This window comes from Bubalus kerabau, chromosome 10, assembly GCF_029407905.1.
Source record: "Bubalus kerabau isolate K-KA32 ecotype Philippines breed swamp buffalo chromosome 10, PCC_UOA_SB_1v2, whole genome shotgun sequence".
In the NCBI taxonomy this organism is placed as follows: Eukaryota; Metazoa; Chordata; class Mammalia; order Artiodactyla; family Bovidae; genus Bubalus; species Bubalus kerabau.
The window spans coordinates 80500649-80521327 of record NC_073633.1 but is presented as its reverse complement, the minus strand read 5'-3'; the positions used below and the strand labels follow the sequence as shown (position 1 = coordinate 80521327).

The 20679-nt window shown below is 41.1% G+C and overlaps 1 protein-coding gene and 1 long non-coding RNA gene across 3 annotated transcripts in view; one reads left to right on the top strand and one right to left on the bottom strand.

Annotated features, from left to right (window-relative positions):
* LOC129621643 (uncharacterized) overlaps window positions 1-20679 on the top strand; it is a 33649-nt gene that overhangs the window by 7741 nt on the left and 5229 nt on the right. Inside the window, exons 3-4 of one of the 2 annotated variants that reach the window (XR_008699578.1) lie at window positions 19959-20001; window positions 20104-20375. The exons of the other annotated variant lie outside the window; for it this stretch is intronic. This is a non-coding gene — a long non-coding RNA (uncharacterized LOC129621643). The remainder of the gene's footprint in view (window positions 1-19958; window positions 20002-20103; window positions 20376-20679) is intronic. 2 annotated transcript variants of the gene reach the window in all.
* Window positions 1817-20679, bottom strand: part of RHOJ (ras homolog family member J) — a 93297-nt gene continuing 74434 nt past the window's right edge. Inside the window, exons 3-5 of the mRNA XM_055538288.1 lie at window positions 15357-15521; window positions 13042-13137; window positions 1817-4161 (exon numbers count right to left, since the gene is read on the bottom strand). Coding sequence (XP_055394263.1) covers window positions 4015-4161; window positions 13042-13137; window positions 15357-15521 — 408 coding nt within the window. The 3' untranslated portion in view covers window positions 1817-4014. The remainder of the gene's footprint in view (window positions 4162-13041; window positions 13138-15356; window positions 15522-20679) is intronic.

The window sequence follows — 20679 nt, the reverse complement described above, 5'->3', positions numbered from 1 at the left end:
GAGTTGGACACAACTGAGTGACTTCACTCAAGTTATATATTTCTTCTTGAAGACCCTCTACTTTTTGAGGTTATAGGAACCAGCACTCTTAATGATGATATTTATGTTATTTTCACATTCTGGGTTTTATGAAAGCTGTGTGTATGGCTACATGCACTTCATCTGGTACTTCTCTTCTCTTACAGACCAGAAATCTTCCAAATGGTTCTTTGCATGTCATGATCAGACATATTGAAATCTCAGTACCAAATCTCTCTTCCTGTCATATGTGTGTGACAATTTTTGATTTCCCAGTTTAGTGCTTTCTTGTTGAGAGTGCTGCAGTTACCGCATTCAGCAATTGCTCTTTGGGTATAAATTTTTTTTGGCAGAAAGCAGCCCAGAGTTCTACTGTTAACATGGTTCTGACTTGGGTCTTCTAAATAAGTCCATTAATTCTACCAAACAACCAACCATCTGATTGAAAAAAAAAATCTGTCAAACTAGCTACCTGATCAAGCCATAAAATTGAGATTATATTACACTGTATATGTGTATCTTATTATAGTGGCCCACGTCATATATTTGAAATGTGGTTAGAATCTATAGGATAAACAGATGTAACTCAGGTAATATACCTACAAAACTCCAACTTAAAATGTTGATAATGAGTAGATTCTAGTATGAAAGTGAAGTGTTAGTCGCTTAGTGGTGTCCGACTCTGCAACCCCAGGGACTGTAGCCCGCCAGGCTCATCTGTCCATGGAATTCTCCAGGCAAGAATACTGAAATGGGTGGCCATTCCTTTTCCCTGGGGATCTTCCTGACCCGGGGATCGAACCCAGATCTCCCTCATTGCAGGCAGATTCTTTACCATCTGAGCCACCAGTATAGATTACAGTATGGAGATGAAAGGCATTGGATGGGAAGCAGAACAGCTGAGATCTGTCCAGCTTTATCACAACATATCTCTTTTAACTCATCTGGGCTTGTATTTTCTCATCGGTACAATGAGGAAATTGGATTATAGCTTCTTCTATCTCAGAAAAGTCAAGACTACACCTTCAGTAGAGATTTGTTGCCCCTTCTTGACTTTGAAGATGGTGTAGACCTTTAAAGGGTCCTTGTTGAGATTTCTATGTCTTTCAATCTTTGGTTTCAGAATATAGTTTTATTCAATTTTATGGCAGAAAACTTTTTTTTTTTTTAGAGATATGAACTACCTATTGCCATGAAACAGGGAATACATGATTAATATGGTGGAATGACATGAACTCTTTTAGATTGCTTTGTTCTTCGTTATTTTATTCAACAAGTAGCTCCTAAAACTTCTAAGTGCCTGGGCTCCACACAGACACTGTCTCTCTAGGTTCTGGTCCTAGGCGAGAGAGAGATCTCCCACTATGAACAAGTTAATCTCTGTGACCCATTAGGGAGGTGATGACTTGGGGAACCATTTGCCTGTTGAGTACACACATCTGGAAAATTCTCCTTGGCAGAGCAAACACACTGTTTTCAATTTTTCATCCACATCAGTGAGGAGTGGCTCTTTAGCAAGACGTAAGGAGAAGGCAATGGCACTCCACTCCAGTACTCTTGTCTGGAAAATCCCATGGATGGAGGAGCCTGGTAGGCTGCAGTCCACGGGGTCGCTAAGAGTCAAACACGACTGAGCGACTTCACTTTCACTTTTCACTTTCATGCATTGGAGAAGGAAATGGCAACCCACTCCAGTGTTCTTGCCTGGAGAATCGCAGGGACAGGGGAGCCTGATGGGCTGCTGTCTATGGGGTCGCACAGTGTCGGACATGACTGAAGCAACTTAGCAGCAGCAGCAACCACATAATAATGTAACAAAACCAGGTAACGGCACTTCATTTATTATAGGGCTAAATGCTCATTATTGTTTGTAAAGGATGAACTCAACATCTGCAGAGTTACAGTTTATACATGGTTGATTTCCATTTACAAAGAGAGAATGTCCTTTGTTTTCTCTAAATGTCAAGCTTTGACTTACAAAACTCCCGTTTTCTTTCAGGTGGGGTGTGTGTGTATTCAAGAAAATGTTCAGCAACTAGACGGGGGAGAAGAGAAATAAAACTTGAAATGTAGAAGAGGGGAAAGCACATTTCAAAAATTTCAAACAAACCCAAAAAACTAGGGGGGTGTCATGGAAGGTCTTCACAGAAAAGACCAATACTGTATGCTTCTTTTTAAATGTGCTTCCTATAGGAGCATAAAGAACTAGAAAGACTGGATTTTTCCAACAGGAGTGCGAATCTAGAAATTCTTAAACTAAAATTCGTGTAATTTCATGCTGCAAAGAGGCACTTTGCTTATGCAGTTGAAATAAAAATAAAGTGCCTACCTGGGTCTTTCCAGGATAACTGTAAGCAAATAAGACTAATTAGAAGCCTTCACAGTCTCTAATTAAAAGCTAGGAAATAAATCACTCTGAGATACAAGAATCCCTGGATGTTTGGAAGAGTCTCTTCCCCAGGGCCAAAGTCCCTGTTCCATAGAGCACATCATTTTGGAAGCAGGGCATAAATGGATCCAGAGCTTGGTACTCATGGATACAGACCAAAATACACATTTGGGACAATGAGTACAGGAAATAGGGAGGGGCAATATTTTAGTACCAGTTATACTTGGAAAATATCCTTTAAAGAGAATGAATGAGAACTCCCATGGGACAAGCTGAGAAGCACTTTCAGTTGAAGTGAGAGGGAAAATTGAGGCACTTTGGCTTAACCTTTGGGAACTTTTAAATGCAACTTTTTTACATCCTATGATCAGATCCTTCTTTGGAATCAAGTTATTATTGGGCATGGGAGACAGTGTGAAATCAAGAGAGGAAAGAGGCATACAGTGGGGAAGGGAGGGAGCAGGAAATTTCACTTTAACGAATAATAATTTTTTTAAAAGATAGGTCTGCCATATTCTCTTCCTAATCAGTTTGATTGAAAAGCAGAAATACTACTTTCTTAAAAGCACAGTTCATTTGTAATTTTAAAGAGCCAACTCATTGGAAAAGACCCTGATGCTGGGAAAGATTGAAGGCAAGAGGAGAAGGGGGAGACAGAGGATGCAATGGTTGAATGACATCACTGACTCAATGGACATGAGTTTGAGGAAACTCTGGGAGATAGTGAAGGACAGGGAAGTCTGATGTGCTGCAGTCCAAAGAATTGCAAAGAGTCAGACCTGACTTATCAACTAAACAACAACAATGACAATATAATGTGGAAAAAATAAAGTGACCAATCAACATAAGCATTTCTGGGGGTGAATTTTAGGCAACAAACGTGGACCTGCAACAGTTCAGATGGTGTCTCTTTCAATCAGGTTCAGAAATTATGGCTTCACATATTTCCAAAAGTTTCAACATTTCCTTGTATCTTCTTACAGTCAGGCATTCAGAGGTACATGTTGGTTTTAATAGCTTTGGTAGAAACATGCTGAAAATAGGAATGAACATAAAAACCTTTTTCTTTAAGATAGTTTGGCATGGTTTTATAAGGCCTGAGTAAACTGGTAAATTAGTAATTCTTAAAATAATACAAATTAACATAAGACACATAGGAGAACAGCAGATTCAAGAAAAAAAGGTTAGTATCATATTCCCAAATTTTGTAAAAGACATCACGTAAGGCCACCAATAGAGGAACCAAGTTCTTTTTTTTTTTTTGGTTTTCCTATGATGATTTCCTATCAGCTTCATGTTCTTGGAGGGGATGATGGAAAACTCAAGATAGCCTTGACTTTGTTTCCCACGTGGTCAGCGGTGGCACTGGCTGGGATCTGGACTCAGCATTCTCGTGGAGTGTGAAACGTGGGTGCTTCTGGCTGGTATGGAGGATGTGGCAGTTGGCTGATAGTGTGCTGTGCTTGGGAGGGCTCACAGTGTGGAGGGGCAAGCCTCTGGGTCAGGGACTTCCTCTCTGGTCATGCCCTCCTTTTGGCTTGAGCTGGGTCACAGAGATTGGCTGCCATTCTTACCCTTTGTGGGGTGGAGGTGGGTCTCAAGCCACCTCAGATAATTGAACAGCAGCTGTGACACTGGGAGCAGTGTTTCTTCTTTTTCTTGGGATGGAAAATGGTGAGGATTGCTTCATCAAAAACTGCTTTGAGACCTTTCTGGGTCAGGGCTGAGCATTCCAGGTAGCACTGTGCTCCGATCTAAAACACAAAGAGAGGCGTGAGAGGAGGAGGAGAGAGAAAAGCACAGTGGTGTCTGCCCTCTGCCCAGCCAAGAGCTACTGCTGCTTGTCTCACAAACAGCCCAGGGATGGTTTGGATCAAGTCTTTTCCTTCTGCGTTTCAACTCGCATCTGCTTTTCTTTTTGGTATTTTTACATATTTTGCTTTCTGACATTAACATTAAATGACTGTGGATTGCTTCTGATAAACAACAAATTTATTCGTAAGTTTTAAGAATATAAAACATAAAGATTAAGAGAGGATTCAAAACCAGTGATATGGTTTAAGTATTTTTTGTGAACATCAGGGTATATGATGTTGTTTTTTAGTGCCTTCTCATTTGTATGCAGAACATGTGAATGTGGTACAAGTGAAATGAATTCCCTTCTGTGCATAGTAGGGCAGGGTGTCAACTTGCTTAATAAAGCTCATAGAAAGAGAGTGGTTTTATAGAGAGTGATATGGTTTTATAGGTCATTTTTGCTTAAAATGCACTTCTGACAAGGTATCTCTCAGCAAAGTAATATCTGATTGGTTATATTATTCAGTTTTAAGATACATTAAAAGGCATATTTTAAGCAGTTAAAAAACTCCCAAAACACAGAAAAATAAAGGTCATAAACCCTCTTTGTCAATATACAGTCTACGTGTACTTAAATGACAAAATATCTTGTGCTTGCCTAGGGCTTTATTTCAAAGCTTTTGATGATTTCATATTATGACATATTTGATAATCACAGATCCCTATGAGAAATATAAAAATTCAGGCCAGAGCTACAGATTCTCATTTTTAAAAAATTGCAGGTAGAGCAGACCATGTTTGGCAGTCAACTTCATGAGATAATTCATGTGAGCAAGACCTGGGGTTTTAATTGCTCCCAAGCTCAGTTCAGTTCAGTTCAGTTCAGTCGATCAGTCATGTCTGACTCTTTGTGACCCTATGAATCGCAGCACGCCAGGCCTCCCTGTCCATCACCAACTCCCGGAGTTCACTCAGACTCACGTCCAGTATGAGCTAACAATTTGATGTGGACGTTTTAATATTAAGGACATCTGGAGAAATGCATCTATTATATGCTTCACATTATAAGAATAACTGAAAAATTAAAGTGTATCCAGGAGAGGGTGGATGGATGGAGGGTTCCCAGAAACCAACAGATAAATGACTAAAACAGGGTAGCAAAATCACATGCTGATTAGAGCCAGTAGCTTAGGTAATTATGTAAAGCAGAGCTGGTGCCAGACAACAGGGAGAGGTGGAGACTGCGGCGTCCTGTGGGTGCACACCCCTCTGAGGCTGTCAGTCTATTTGGCTTTGGACAATTGTTGTCATGCAGGAATGTTGGTTCATTGTTGCCATCTTTGTGTTTTTGAAGAGGACATGGGCATTTTGATTTTAATTAATATTTACCAATTAAAAAACATTCTATTGGCCAAGCAAGACACGAATGTGGGGTGTCTTGGGCAGCAACCAGCCAATTTGTATTGCTTAAGGACATCCGACTAGAAAGTGAACAAGCTAGACCTAGAATCTGGGTCACTTGATGAGTGTTCTTTCCCTGGTTTCATGATGGAAATTCTGACCCTCATCACTCAACTCTGGTCAAGTTGACAATGAAATGAAGCTGCCCACTTGTTTGAAAGTCCACAGATAAGAAAACTAAGCATGAGGTAAAATTGTTCTGGTGGGGTCCAGATATGCACTTTTTTCCTATATGGTTATTGGTTACTGTATGAGCCAAAAAAATTCCCAAAGGAAGGATGTTACATATTGAAAATTTATTTTATGGTTTCACTTTGACCATGGTCTGGATTAGAAAATAGCTTTTTATATAATTAAAAACAATTGAATTTAAGAGAGGGATAGTGAAGTGAAGAAAGCTGAGTGTGGAAGAATTGATGCTTTTGAACTGTGGTGTTGGAGAAGACTCTTGAGAGTCCCTTGGACTGCAAGGAGATCCAACCAGTCCATTCTAAAGGAGATCTGCCCTGGGTGTTCTTTGGAAGGAATGATGCTAAAGCTGAAACGTCAGTACTTTGGCCACCTCATGCGAAGAGTTGACTCATTGGAAAAGACTCTGATGCTGGGAGGAATTAGGGGTAGGAGGAGAAGGGGACGACAGAGGATGAGATGGCTGGATGGCATTACCGACTCGATGGATGTGAGTTTGAGTGAACTCCGGGAGTTGGTGATGGACAGGGAGGCCTGGTGTGCTTCGATTCATGGGGTCACAAAGAGTCAGACACGACTGAGCGACTGAACTGAACTGAGTGAAGTGAAAGTCACTCAGTTGTGTCCGACTCTGCGAACCCATGGACTATACAGTCCGTGGAATTCTCCAGGCCAGAATACTGGAGTGGGTAGCCTTTCCCTTCTCCAGGGGATCTTCCCAACCCAGGGATTGAACCCAGGTCTCCCACATTGCAGGTGGATTCTTTACCAGCTGAGCCACAAGGGAAGTGAGGGATAAGGATTATAAGGATAAGGATCAGAAAAATTTTTCCTAATAATATCCTGAAATGTCATCTCTTACAGTTTGGGATTGTATTCAGGACTCAATATTAACACATGTGAAAGGCACACTGATTTTTAATAAATGTGTCTACTGAATGGTTCTTGTCAGTCATCCTGAAAAAAAGACCCAGAACATGCCATGGGCTGTTGTATCTGGAATACCTCCCCACTAAGATCACAAGCCTCGACTGACTCTGGAAATTACAGGACAGCTGGACGGATCTGGGTTCACACGTGGAATTCTGGACCATCTGGTCCTGCAAGATGGGAGACTGCACATTTTCTCCTTCTCTTGTCTCTACCCACCCCCGCCACAGTGCTGCTGACAACTTAGTAGAGTTTGCCTTTTGATGGTGCAAGAGGAGTCCAAACTTGTCGTTCCCAGTTTAGACATTTCTGAAGATAATCAAACAGTAGATCAAGGCATTATTGTGTAACTGGGTTAATATAGCATTATTTCATACTGATAGTTACAGGAAAAGTAGCAAACAGATTTTGGGTGTGATTTGGGAGATATGTGTGAGAACCAGAACCCAGTTGTGAGCTCAGTATTGCTAACCAAGGATCAGTTGCTCTAATGATCAGAGAGAAGAATTCATCCTGATGCAGGTAAGACTTATTCCCTAAAACACAGCCATGTTATAGGGACTGCTGGGAAAAAAAAAAGTGTGCCCTCCAAGATGCAAAATGCAAAACCATCCCAAGGAAATATAGCTTCTTTTACAGCAGCAACTTCATCTGCCTCTTGGAGCAAAGGGACCTACACTGTCAAATATTTAGAATCCATCTGCAAGCGCTCAGGATTCACAGATCTTTGTTTAGATACACATGTTAGCAATCTGGGACATGCTTTACCAAAATGATGTGTTTTCAGGAACAAAATAGAGACTGAGGAATGTAAACTGAGAGAACATTTTCCTGATAACTTGATAATAGCTGTAACATTGTTTCAGAAGCTGGGAAATTTATCAGAGGTATATAGAACATAAAAGAGTCTGACAAGAAGGAAAAACCAGGCAAACAAACTCACAGCGACCGATCAAGTGAAAGAAACCCTAGTGTTTCTTCCAGGTGGTCCTTGTGGAGGTGGACATGTTCTAGAATAAGATAAGGCATAACTGAAGGAATGAAACGGAAGGTCTGCCCAGCTGCAGACGTATCTGAGAGGACACAGTGTCTACAACAATGCTAGCTAGGTGAGCTAGACCCTGCGGTAGGTACACCGGCTCACTTAGTTGAGAGGTAAGTCTCTCACCATTCTCCATCAGCTCAGAAAACTGATGTCCAGAGAGCATATGTCCCCAAAGCCATACAACTAAGAAAATGGCAGAGATTTGAATGTGTCTGTCTCCTGAGCCTGAGTCTTAATCATTCTGTTGAGGTCTCTCGAGCAAATGTAAAGAAATGTGATGAAAGAGCAAAACAAACAGATGGAGATTTTGTTATGACTGAGTGACGATGAGAGAAGAAGGGAAGGAGAAGGAAGCTTGGTACTGTATGTAAATAGGAAGAAGAGATGTTAGTGCAATAAACAGAGTAAGCTGGTAGCTAAAGAAATGGCTAGTAGCGGAGAAGCTCCTTATTCCTTATTTAAAATTTAGGAGTTATGCAGAGATTTTGAAAGTTCAACTTGAGAGCCACATGACAGAAAGAGAACCAAAGGACTTATGAGAGAGATTCCATCTCAATAAATTAGCATGATGACCAAACTGCTGAAAGAGGAAGTGTTTCTAGGCTGGATGCATTGGCTGCTGATTTTTTTTTCAAGAATTGGTAGAAATTGCCAACTCAAGGATGGATAATGTGAGTGCACTGCTTGAGTGTAGGTTATTATGAGGTGGTGGGGATTGTGGCTTACTGAACAGTATATATTGGTTCAGGTTTTTCTGTACCATCTTATGGGAAAACCTGAATGAACTTTCAGGCCAACCCAATACCTTATTTAAAAAACTGTTTATAAGTTTCAATTGATGAGGAAATGCTGGATTGTGCTGCCAGATGTACTGATTTTTTTTTAAAGAAATTAGAAATGTGTATATTTACATGAAGCTTCCAAATTGCTCAATGTTGGCCACTAAATCACATCAAAAATACCCATGTTGGTTGATCAAAACATTTGTGGGTGAAATTTGGGCCATTACTTGCACGTATCAGTCTCCCTATTTGGAATTTGATCTCCCCAGTCTTCTAATTTCGTCCACCTGACAAACTTATTATCCTGGCTCAGTTGTTGGCTGCTCCAAGAACTGGCTCTGAGTCCTTCTCCCCAGACGTGTCCATCACTGTCTCCTCTCTGCTACTCCAGTCCTTTGTGCACGTGTCTCTTCTATTTGTTCAGCTGGTGTGCTTTAGCTTGCCCGTCTCTCTCGTCTTCTGTGCTGTGGGTCTCCTGAGGGCAGGGCTCTCTCACTCTGATCTCTGTAGCCCAGCTCCCATCAGTGAAGTGACTGATTTCCCATGACCACAGGACAAAGTGGAAATGGCCGGCACAAAAAACAAGGAGGGTAATGGTGACCCTCAAAGTCAGCGGGAGGGTATTAAGGACTCCATGAACATTGACGACAGGGTTTTTGCTGCAGTCTTGCTGCTCTAAACCCCACTGGTGCAAGTTAAAAACCCAAGAAACGGGTGCTAAGATAAAGAGTGAGAGTAGCAATAAAAAATGCACAGGGTGAAGAAGATGACAGGTGAGGCCAAAGATTGAAAAAAGGAAAATGGTCCGGTGTTTTATTCAGAAATACCTTAGGAAGACTGAGCTTAGAAAACCATGTTTAGATTATATTCAGTGGACTTGCGAAAGAGAATGCACAAAGAATCATCATCTTAGAGCTAACGTGGCACAGATTAGGTATTAATTATTGCCAAATAAGTCCAGTTGCAGTACAGACATACACAAATGACAAAAGCGGGGGAAGAGTAGGCTGAAAATTAAAAACAATAATGAAAAGAAGAGGAAGGGTAAAGCAAGGGATAACAATGACTATTTATTATAAATTGATATAAAACATTTACATAAATGTAGTGACTCTAGAGTGTAAATAATAGGAAATATGTATGACATGAAAATGTCTCATAAATAAAATGTCCTTTCAGATGAAAAACATTTTGGAAATTGACAAGTACTGAACAAAAGAATATAAAAAATCTGAACTTGCAAAGCATCTAAGTTATGGGGAGAGTATACACATTACAACAGGGGCCTTCAGGGACTTCCCTGGTGGTTCAGCGGTTGAGACGTCACCTTCCTGTGCAGGGGGTGCAGGTTCGATCCCTGACTGGGGAGCTGACATCCAACATGTCTTACGGCCAAAAAACCAAAAGATTAAACAGAAACAATATTGTAACATATTCAATAAAGACTTTAAAAATGGTCCACATCACAAAAAGTCTTTAAAAAAGGTACGGGGCTTCAATCTATAAACAAAGAAGCCCCAAACCTAAGGGTTTCTTTTCAGATTATAGGGGGGAAGTAGAAGAGCATGGTGGTTAAACACAGTTTTCATATCCTGGGCCTGTCACTTTCTAGGGGGGGCGATCTTAGCTTCTCTGAGCCTCAGTTTCCACTAGGAGAGTGGAGGTAATAATCTGTACACCTTGGGGGGTAGCTGGGAGGATTAATTAAGACAAGGTGTGTAAAGCACTTGGCATGAAGCACTACAAACACTCCATAAATGTTAGCTGTTATTATAAACTACTTGACAGGAAAGTCAGGGTGCAGAGAAACCTAAAGCATCTCTATAATTATATGAATTGTGATGAAACAAGTTAAACTCTTGCTTGGTTTTCTTCTAAATTGGATTTTGTAAGCTAAACATGATTTTCGCTGTATCTGAGAGCAGTTGCTAGGAGAAACTGGCAAAAGGCAATGAAGTGGTGAACTCAGCCATTGTTCCTAAAATAAGTATGAAATGAGATGGGAGGCTTTGGAACGACTTCATCTCAGAGGGAAAAAACAACTTCCCAAATGAGAAGTCAGCCTAGGACGTTGACAGGATGGTGGTGGGAGAGACTCCAGAAGCAAGAGACACAGAAAACAAGTTTCTGTACAAAGCTGGTGCTGAGCCTTTGGAGCCTCCTCACTGTGAAAGGTATCTAGCTGGGAATCGCATACAATCATTTGTGGAACTGTATGTTTAAGTACCGGAGAAGGCAATGGCACCCCACTCCAGTACTCTTGCCTGGAAAATCCCATGGATGGAGGAGCCTGGTGGGCTGCAGTCCATGGGGTCGCTAAGAGTCGGACACGACTGAGCGACTTCACTTTCACTTTTCACTTTCATGCATTGGAGAAGGAAATGGCAACCCATTCCAGTGTTCTTGCCTGGAGAATCCCAGGGATGGGGGAGCCTGGTGGGCTGCCTTCTATGGGGTCGCACAGAGTCGGACACGACTGAAGTGACTTAGCATAGCATAGCATGTTTAAGTACTTTAGGGAGAGAATGGAAGCTGGATGTTTGAGGAAAAGGAAGAAGAACCTGTAGAAATGTGCCCATTTCTTAAAAAAATTTTGGCTGTGTCACATGGCATATGAAATCTTACTTCCCAAACAAGAAATTGAACCTGTGTCCTCTGTGTGGAAGTGCAGAGTCTTAATCGTTGGACCACCAGGGAAGTCTGACATGTGCCCATTTTATAGGTGGGAAAAGAAATGGTTTGAGGAGATGGTTTACAAAAGGTCAGGTGCATGGGGGTGGGGAGGTCAGAAAGATCCTCTGGAGTAGGAAATGGCAGCCCACTCCAGTATTCTTGCCCCGAAAATTTCATGGACAGAGGAGCCTGGCAGATTACAGTCCAAAGGGTTGCAAAGAGTCAGACATAACTGAGCAATTGAACACACACACATCCCTATTATCAGCTGTGTGAATCAAACCTGTTCATCTCCCTAAGACTCTGGGTCCTCAACTGTAAGAGAAGACCACTGCTCTCTACCTAAGAGGGGAGCAAGAGGCTGAAATGAGATGGAGCTTGTAAAGTGCTTAGTGAGAACAGGATGGGTGGCTCCCACTGCTGGTTCTAACATTACCATCCTTAGAAGCATAGTGCTAAGTCGTTTCAGTCGCGTCCAACTCTTTGTGACCCCCCTGGACTGTAGCCCGCCAGGTTCCTCGTCCATGGGATTTTCAGGGCAAGAATACTGGAGTGTGTTGCCATTTCCTTCTCCAGAGTATGTTCCCAACCCAGGGATTGAACCTGTGTCTTCCACATTGGTGGGCAGGTTCTTTACCACTAGCGCCACCTGGGAAGCCCCCTAGAGGCATTCAGTTTCTCAAATATTTGTGAGATGTTCTCATGTATTACATCCACAGAAACAGAATCTTATTTAATTCATTTCTATTCAAATGCATCACTTAATTTTGTTGCCTATAAGAAAGGTTTAATAAGAGAAATGCATGCATTTTTATTCACCAAAAATTGGTAATTAATGTGACTCTTGACCTAATTAAAAGCAGGGGACCCCTAACTCTGCCCCAGGGCATGCATTTGCAGAGTTAGTTAAATAAAGTAAAAAAGAAATTTCTGAGACCTTTGGCTTGGCTTGATGGGTTTGGGACTAAACCAACGAGGAGGTTATGGAATATGATTTATAAACCTCCTTTTGCATCTGGTACCTCATCCTCTCATGGACATGTTAGTGTCTGCTTTTGTGCACATCTTGGCAGTAAATGGGAGACAGATTTGGTTTAAATTGTTTCCCCAACAAAATCATTCTTTAGCTCTTAAGAATGAAGAAAGGACCATGGAAAGGATCATGGAAACTGTTCCAGCTGTGAGCAAGTAGTTATTATCTGTGAATAGCCCCTTGGATTCTTTGGCTAGTTACCTTTCAGTCCATGTTACTCTTTTAAGATGCTGTTGGTGACATAATCCAGCTCCTCTAAGTGGCTACTCATTATAGGGTGAGAAAGACTAAACAAAACAACCCTGCCAGATGCAAATCTAAGTTTCTCTCAGGAAAATCACAAAATGCCTTTTATGGAGTCATTTAAATGAGTTACATGGATAATAAGCAGTGAGGTTTACAAATATCTATCTAATGATTCCCTTTATTCATACTCAATATGGCAAATGGATATTCTAGAGGTTGCTAAATCAAATGATAAGTGCTTCAGCTGTTTAAATTCATCAAATTTCTTTCTTAATGAAAACCAGACAGTGCTGGCTGACAAGAATGCTAACCACATGGTCCCTTCCAGCCTGACTTGAACAGAGGAAATGTATAAAGCAGAGAGATGATTTTGAACACATTGCATTTTAAAGCAAAAGCCTATGTAGCTCTTCCATTCTAAAGCATACAGCAAACTTGTCTCTCAGAAACCATTGAAAATGAAATTCAAAATCGGTACCGCTTTTGCAAGCTTCACACCATGCTCGTAAGTGAGAGGTTTCTCCTTCATATACAGCAAACGGGCCAAGGTTTTGGGGTCATCTCGGAGATCAATCTGGCAAAAAACACACATGTGATACATTTATTCATTTTTTCAGGCCTTACCAGATATTTCAAACTGTGACATAATAGAGATGTTTTCCCACTTGACACCCGTGAAATTGCTGAATTTTCTTTAAGGAAGCACATACACACGGCCATATTATGTCTAGAATTAAAGTGAGTTCTTTGTATATGTATACCCCAGGCTTTCCTTATAGTTTAGCCTTCAAAACTATTATCCTGGGAAAGTGAAAGTGAAAGTTGTTCAGTCCTGTCCAACTCTTTGCAACCCCATGGACTATCAGTCCATGGAATTCTCTAGGCCAGAATACTGGAGTGGGTAGCCTTTCCTTCTCCAGTGGATCTTCCCAACCCAGAGATGGAACCCAGGTCCTCCACATTGCAGGTGGATTCTTTACCAGCTGAGCCACAAAGGAAGCCCAAGAATACTGGAGTGGGTAGCCTATCCCTTCTCCAGCAGATCTTCCTGACCCAGGAATCGAACTAGGGTCTCCTGCATTGCAGGAGGATTTTTTACCAACTGAGCTATCAAGGAAATTTCACTACTACCCTGAGAGCTGAGGACTTATTCAAATGATTCTGTGGCTGTTTCAAATGCTTTTGAAGTTTCCTGTTTATTTCTAGACACTACTTATAGGATATACAAAATAATCAGTCTTATTACTGTGCAGTGACGCCTCATTTGGTCTCTAGTTATATTACCAATTCTCTAATAGTTTATTTCCTGGCTCTGATTATATGTATATTATATACGTAGACTTTTCCAAACCAAATCTTCATACTCAAAGGGATGAAGATTTGTCACTTGTGAGGATATTCTAAAGAATGTGCTGTAGGCTCTGAAGGCAAGTTCTAAAGAGGAATTTCCAAGGGGCTTGCTCAAGGAATAAACATTAATCTTTTCAAACATAGAACTACTTCAAAAACAGCGTCCATGTGTGGATGAGGGTTGACAATTTAAATATTTAAGTTGCTTTAATCTCTCAGTGTGTGTGTGAACCCATGCATACATGCATGCGTGTCAATATGGGCACATCAAAGCTTGTGTTTTAAAGAAAAAATGACTTTAGGGCTCCCTTTCAAAGCCCATTTCTCAGCTTTACTACTTTGTGGGTGGGTTTTATTTTTTTGCCTTAATTTTTTAACTTAGTGCCCATGGGTTAGAAAAAGGATTTGGATCATACAAAGATGTTGGTATGTCCCATCATATATTTCCTTACCAAATCGTCAAACGTTATCATCTAGAGTTAAGGCGAAAGATTTTATTTAAACAAACAAATAACTATCTTTCAGAGCAGAAGTGTTAATTATATTTATGGATCTGTTAGTTCTCTGTCCACATATTCTCTTGGAAATATTTTCCTTTCTCTTACTTAAAAATTTCTCTTGGTCAAGCAGAATGTAAAATGAGAACTTGAAAGCAGCTGCATATGAAACAGACAACAATAAAGCTCTTCAATATCATTACATTTCTATGTCTTTGGGATAGTAATTTGGGTTTTAACATAGCAAAGAACAATCTATTTAAAACTATAAAGAGCTAGAACAATCTCTAATGTGTTTGGGAACTGGCTTACTGTTGGAAATTCAAACTATGGAACTTTATTAGCTTTCAAAACACTTTAAAGTCTTTTACAATTGCAGCTTTGTCTGATATGTATCTGTTTTAATATCATTTCTAAGATCTGAAAGACCAGGGGCCTTCAAGGGAATAGGGAACAGTGACTTTCTGTCTTCCTTTTCAAGGGCTGTTATTGAGGAGTTTCTGTCATAATGAGCCTATTCTGATTGCTGCGGTCATTTTGACATTCACACCTATTTTGTGACTTTCAAACAATCATGGATTTTAGATATTAAAAAAATTAGGTAATAAGTGTAATTGACATCTACACCTCATTCCTCTGACTCAGAACTGGAGAAAGGTGTCTGTTTAAAAAAAGACTATGTTTTTTAAAGACAAAAAGTGGAGAGAAGAATTTTTAAGGGCCCCACGGAAACTTCCTGTTACATATGCAATAGCCCTATTGTCTTTTCAACCCTGGGCTGAATAACCACGTGGTTCATGATAAAGGCTGTTCATAGGACTGTTGTACCTGAGACCCTCTATTCACCAGTGTTTGGTAGAATAGGATGTCCAGGAGATGCCCACAGGGTCTTTCCATTTTGGTAAGCCCCCCACTGCCGCCCTCCCCGGCCACGCGGCCTTCTAACCTGGGTCCCTATGAGGACGTAAGGCACGTGAGGCATGCAGCCCTTCAGCTCCGGGACCCACTCCTCCTGGACGTTGTGATACGAGGCAGGGTTTACAACAGAGAAGCAGATCAAAAACACATCCGTGTTGGGGTAGGAGAGTGGCCTCAGCTGGTTGTAATCCTCCTGTGGGAAGAGCAAAGAGTCTGTGTGTTTGTATTGAGGCAACAGGGTGAGGTGTGGCCTGGGTGGTTCCAGGAGTGACGTAGACTGTAGGTTCCACCGCAGCGCCCTCTGACGCGGTTCCTTCCCCGACCCTGGAATCTGGTGGTTCCCTGTATGACCAGAAGGAAAGGAGCCATTGGCCAGGAAAACTCTTTGTTGTGTACAGAGCAATTATGAATTGCCCTCTTTTAAGATGAACTAAAAAAACAAGACAAAATGAAACAAAACCCTTAAAAACATTTAAAAATAGCTTTAGTGCGATAATTTACATACTATAAGGTTCATCCTTTTAATGACTATAACTCAAGAAGAATTATTGCTATTCTTGTGTCTATGGGAATTGTGTTGTATTGAATATGGATTTAAACTAGTAGGCCATTGGCCAAAGCACAGAAATTCTCTCCTTATGTAATTTAAAAAAATTTGCATTGAAATTCAATTTAGAATAAGCTAACTAAAATGCAAAGCAACGAGTTGTTGCCAAAGCAGACACCACAATATTTGAAGAAATATATTGTGTGAGGGGTTAGAGCTAAGAATTTGGGATTTATTTCTAAATCTACCTAAAAGCCATATTGTGACCTAATAAATAAGATACGAGATTAATGATTTTTCCCCAAAGACTTTTCAGACCAGAATATGCTTTGGTTGAAGAGCTTGTGGTTGCATAAGATGTTTATGTATACGCTATTTTAGTGGCAGATGATAGAGACAAAGAAAAACGTTGAATCATCTCAACTTTGGGAAAAGTCAGCAAGTACCTTTTATTGTATGTAAAATATTTTAGGAGGTTCCAAGGTAAAATCTGCTGTTTTATTAGGTTTTATCTATTTTCATAGAATTTGGTAACAAGTGCACAGTAACTTTATGTGTGTGTGTATATTTTATTTGTATATACTATATACACATATTAATAATACATGTTCTCACATACCACAATATAACACAAGTGTTCATACACACTACAGTATACTTCATATACATATACATATATATACTACATACAAGCACACATTATGTATACATAGGTGCAACCAAATCTGTATGTTCACACTTACACATATATACATAGAAATGGACAATGTATCAGTTCATTTATTAGGGTCTGTCCTTACCATTCTTTCTAACATTAAAAAAATTATGAAACATATATGCTCATTGTAAATATTCAAACATTATGTAAGGACATAGAATTAGAAGTAAAAGTTTGTTTCTATCCAGTGCTTTATCTCTAATAGTTTTTCCTCTTTTCCCAGATGGAGCCATTATGTAACAGTATCCTTCTAAACTTTTAACATTTATTTACATATATAACATATACATGTTTATTTAAAAATTAATTGATTATATAGCTTAAATTGTATGATTCTTGCTTTTTTTTTAAAAAAAATATTTATTTGGCTGTATCAGGTTTTAGGGAGGCATGCAGGATCTTTATTGCATCATGTGAAAACTTTCATTGCAGTGTGTGGACTCTCTAGTTGCGGCCTAGTTACTTGCTCCACAGCATGTGGGATCTTAGTTCCCTGACCAGGGATTGAATCCACATCCCCTGCATTACAGGATAGATTCTTAACCACTGGAATTCCAGGGAAGTCCTGATACTTGCTATTTTAAACTTAATATGTACGGATATTTAAAAATATCAACCTCACTTTCTATTGACTCTAATAACATCTTTATTAAAAGGGGGTGCACATGGCCATGCACACATGTGTCTGGGAGGAAACCCTTTGGAATGTCAGGCATGGTCATCTCTGGTTGGTCAGCACGCATGTATCTGTCATTTAGTGCCCAACACACGGGCTCAGTACACTATTACTGCTTCTAATTCTATCACAGCCTAAGCAAAATGCAATGCAGGCTGGCAAGGATGCTGAATAATCCTAAAATCCTAAGAGTCAACTAGAAACACAAAAAGTCAGTTATTGTGGCTCATTTACCACATTTCTATTAAAGCAATTAATTGGGAGTTGAATATGTTGCTTAAAAACTGATTGGGGCCAGGCCTATGACCGCATTTCAGTCAAGTTGCGCCCATGTCTGTATGTGTATGTCTGCATGCTGAGGCTGGTAGTGGTGGGAGGGGACATCTTTTATCAGTACCGCCTCCTCTGTACACAACTAGCCCTAAAAGCCAAAGCTCTCCCAGGGTCTCTCTCCCCTCTCCCTTCTCTCTCACAGTAGCTGTGAAGTCCACAAGCTAAGAACTCTCCTTCCCAGCCCATAATCTATAGCTGTTCATGACACCACCTGCTCCCTGTCACTTCATCCTCTCATCTGCATTGTCATAAATGGAGTAGGGGCTGTGTTGTTTTTTTCTCGTGCCCCCCTTATATTCCGTCCATGGCAAATATTCTATAAGTGCTATAGACTGACTGGATGACACGGGGTCTGCTGTGACCTGCAAATGAATACATGGCTTTTATATGGATCATTTATTGTAATTTTCATACGGATCACCTGGGGAGATTTAAAAACCTCCTGATGCCCTGCTAGCCAACTACCTACCTCTTCCTTCGCTACCCTGGGATCAGTGAAATCAGAATCTCTTGAGAGTGGGTTTGGGTATCTGGGTATTCTAATTTCACTGGCCTGAGGTTGGCATGGAGTTGAGAACAACTGAGTTACATCTCCTTGACTACCAACCGAAGACATATCAAGGGCTTATTACTAAGGGCCAGGCACTGTTTCAAGCTTTCATGCATGATCTAGTTAAATCCTCTCACTAGCCCTGAAAACATGGTACATCAACATCTGAATTTCATAGAAGAGGAAAATGAAGGGGTAGAGAAATTCAGCACTGGACCAAAATTACAGAGCTTAACCACCAGGATAGTGCATGTGGCCTGAATCCAGCTCTAGCTCTTAATTGTGAACATGTAATTTGTTTCAGCCCAGAATTTTAAGTGACAGATTAAGCATTTTCTTGAAAATTCACTTCTCTAGGAATCTTAATATGGATTGATGCTTTACCCAAGGATCTAGGAAAAGAAATGTTAGACCATGGTGTGGGTGTAGTATCTATAGATCTAAAGAAAGGCCTATCTCTAGGGCTGCATCTACCAGAAAGTACCACCAGATGGCAGCAGACACTGTATATTTAAAACCTCAAAGCCGAAAAAAACAACACAATGGGAGAAATGTCACAACTGGACAAATCGGGTCACAACTAGATAAGCAAATAACTGGTAGTCTGAAGGGATCATGTTTACTTGATTCTTTACCCAGAAACTCTCAAAGGAATTCTATTTACATTATGGGAAAGTTAGGAAGACCCTGGGTTGCTGATAGGTGGGAAGGTGACAGGAGTTTGGTTTTTTGATAATTTTCTCTCCTAGTAGGTCCAACTGGGTGACTTCTGACTGTGTCCTTCATTGGGCTTTATCCTGCTCTGTATTCTGGATCTCTCTTCTGTGGAAATTTTAGTGCTGCTGTATGTACTGTGCTGTGCTTAGTTGCTTGGTGGTGCCCGACTCTTTGCGACCCCATGTACTATAGCCCACCAGGCTCCTCTGTCTATGAGGATTCTCCAGGCAAGTTACTGGCGTGGGTTGCCATGCCCTCCTCCAGGGGATCTTCCCCACCCAGGCATTGAATCCAGGTGTCCCGCATTGCAGGCGAACTCTTTACCACCTGAGCCACCAGGGAAGCTCAGTCCTGCTGTATAATTCCAATTAAAAAGATTAATTAATTTCCTACTGAATGCCTAGCATATAGCATTAAGGATGCTATAAAAACTATATAAGGTAAATAAGAACTGGAAATCTGGTGGGGGAAAAAATGAAAATATGGGAAACAATTCAATTTATGTGAAAGTGAGAGGTGAAATTTCTCTTGTCTTGTGTTAGTTTCTCAGTCATGTCCAACTCTTGTGACCCCATGGACTGTAGCCCACCAGGCTCCTCTGTCCATGGGATCCTCCAGGCAAGAATGCTGGAGTGGGGAGCTATTCCCTTCTCCAGGGGATCTTCCCAACCCAGGGATCAAAGCCAGGTCTCCTGCATGGCAGGTAGATTCTTTACCACTGAGCCACCAGGGAAGCCTTGCTTTTAGTTAACTCTCTGATAATAGAATACTATAGAATAGTTTTTGACTGAATTGGGAAAATACAATTCCAAGACTGGAAGAGGGGTTAGAGATCATTAGTGCAGTGGCTCCCAAAGGAGCATGGGCATCACCTGGGAGCTCTTGAGGGATGCACATTTCCAGGTGCTGGCCAGCCTTCTGACGCTGAGGTTCTGGGAGCAGGGCTGCCCGCTCTGTGACCTAACGGGTCCTCTAGGTGACTCCATTGTAGACACTGAATGATTGAATCGGGGCCACAGAACAAGCGTACCATTAAAGAAGGCTCACACCTGGACTGGCCTGACTCATTTCAGCTCCTCTTCCCCACAGACTGCAGCTATGAAACACAGCAGGGGATTCAGGCTTAATATAAGTAAGTGTTCCCTCAGACTGAGGGCTGGGGACTGGGAGGTTGGGGGACTTGAATTTGTACCAGCTGACAATTTGACTCTTTTTTTTTTTTTTTGCAATGGAGCACGTTTTGAGTGGGAATCCTTGGTGGCTCAGCAGTAAAGAATCTGCCTACCGGTGCAGGAGATGCAGGTTCAATCCCTGAGTCAGGAAGATTCCCTGGAGAAGAGAATGGCAGCCCATTCCAGTATTCTTGCCTGAAGAATCCCATGGACATAGGAACCTGGCGGGCTATAGTCCCTGGGGTCACAGAGTCAGACACGATTGAGCGACTAAACCACCACGACCACGTTTTGAGTCTTGGTTGGATGCACACATGTTGAGATGATGTAACAGGTCAGTGGTATCTGGTATTTGAGTCCCCTTCCAATGTTGAAACTGAGAATGGAAGACTGCAACAGTGACTTGAATGGGGCTTCAAGGGCTAAAGTAGACAAAGAGGCTGGGGTTGGGGTAGAGAGAAGGGTGGGATGTTGTAAAGGTAGGTTTTTGAGTGCTTTTTACCCAACTTCATTCTGAGGGCAGGAGAGTGTTTGCTTTGAAGGCGAATCTCGTGTTCTGGGGGTAACTATGGGTGATTATCAAACAAGAAAAGCTCAGGGACAGCCTCAGCCTCAGACAGACAGACTAAACACTTGTG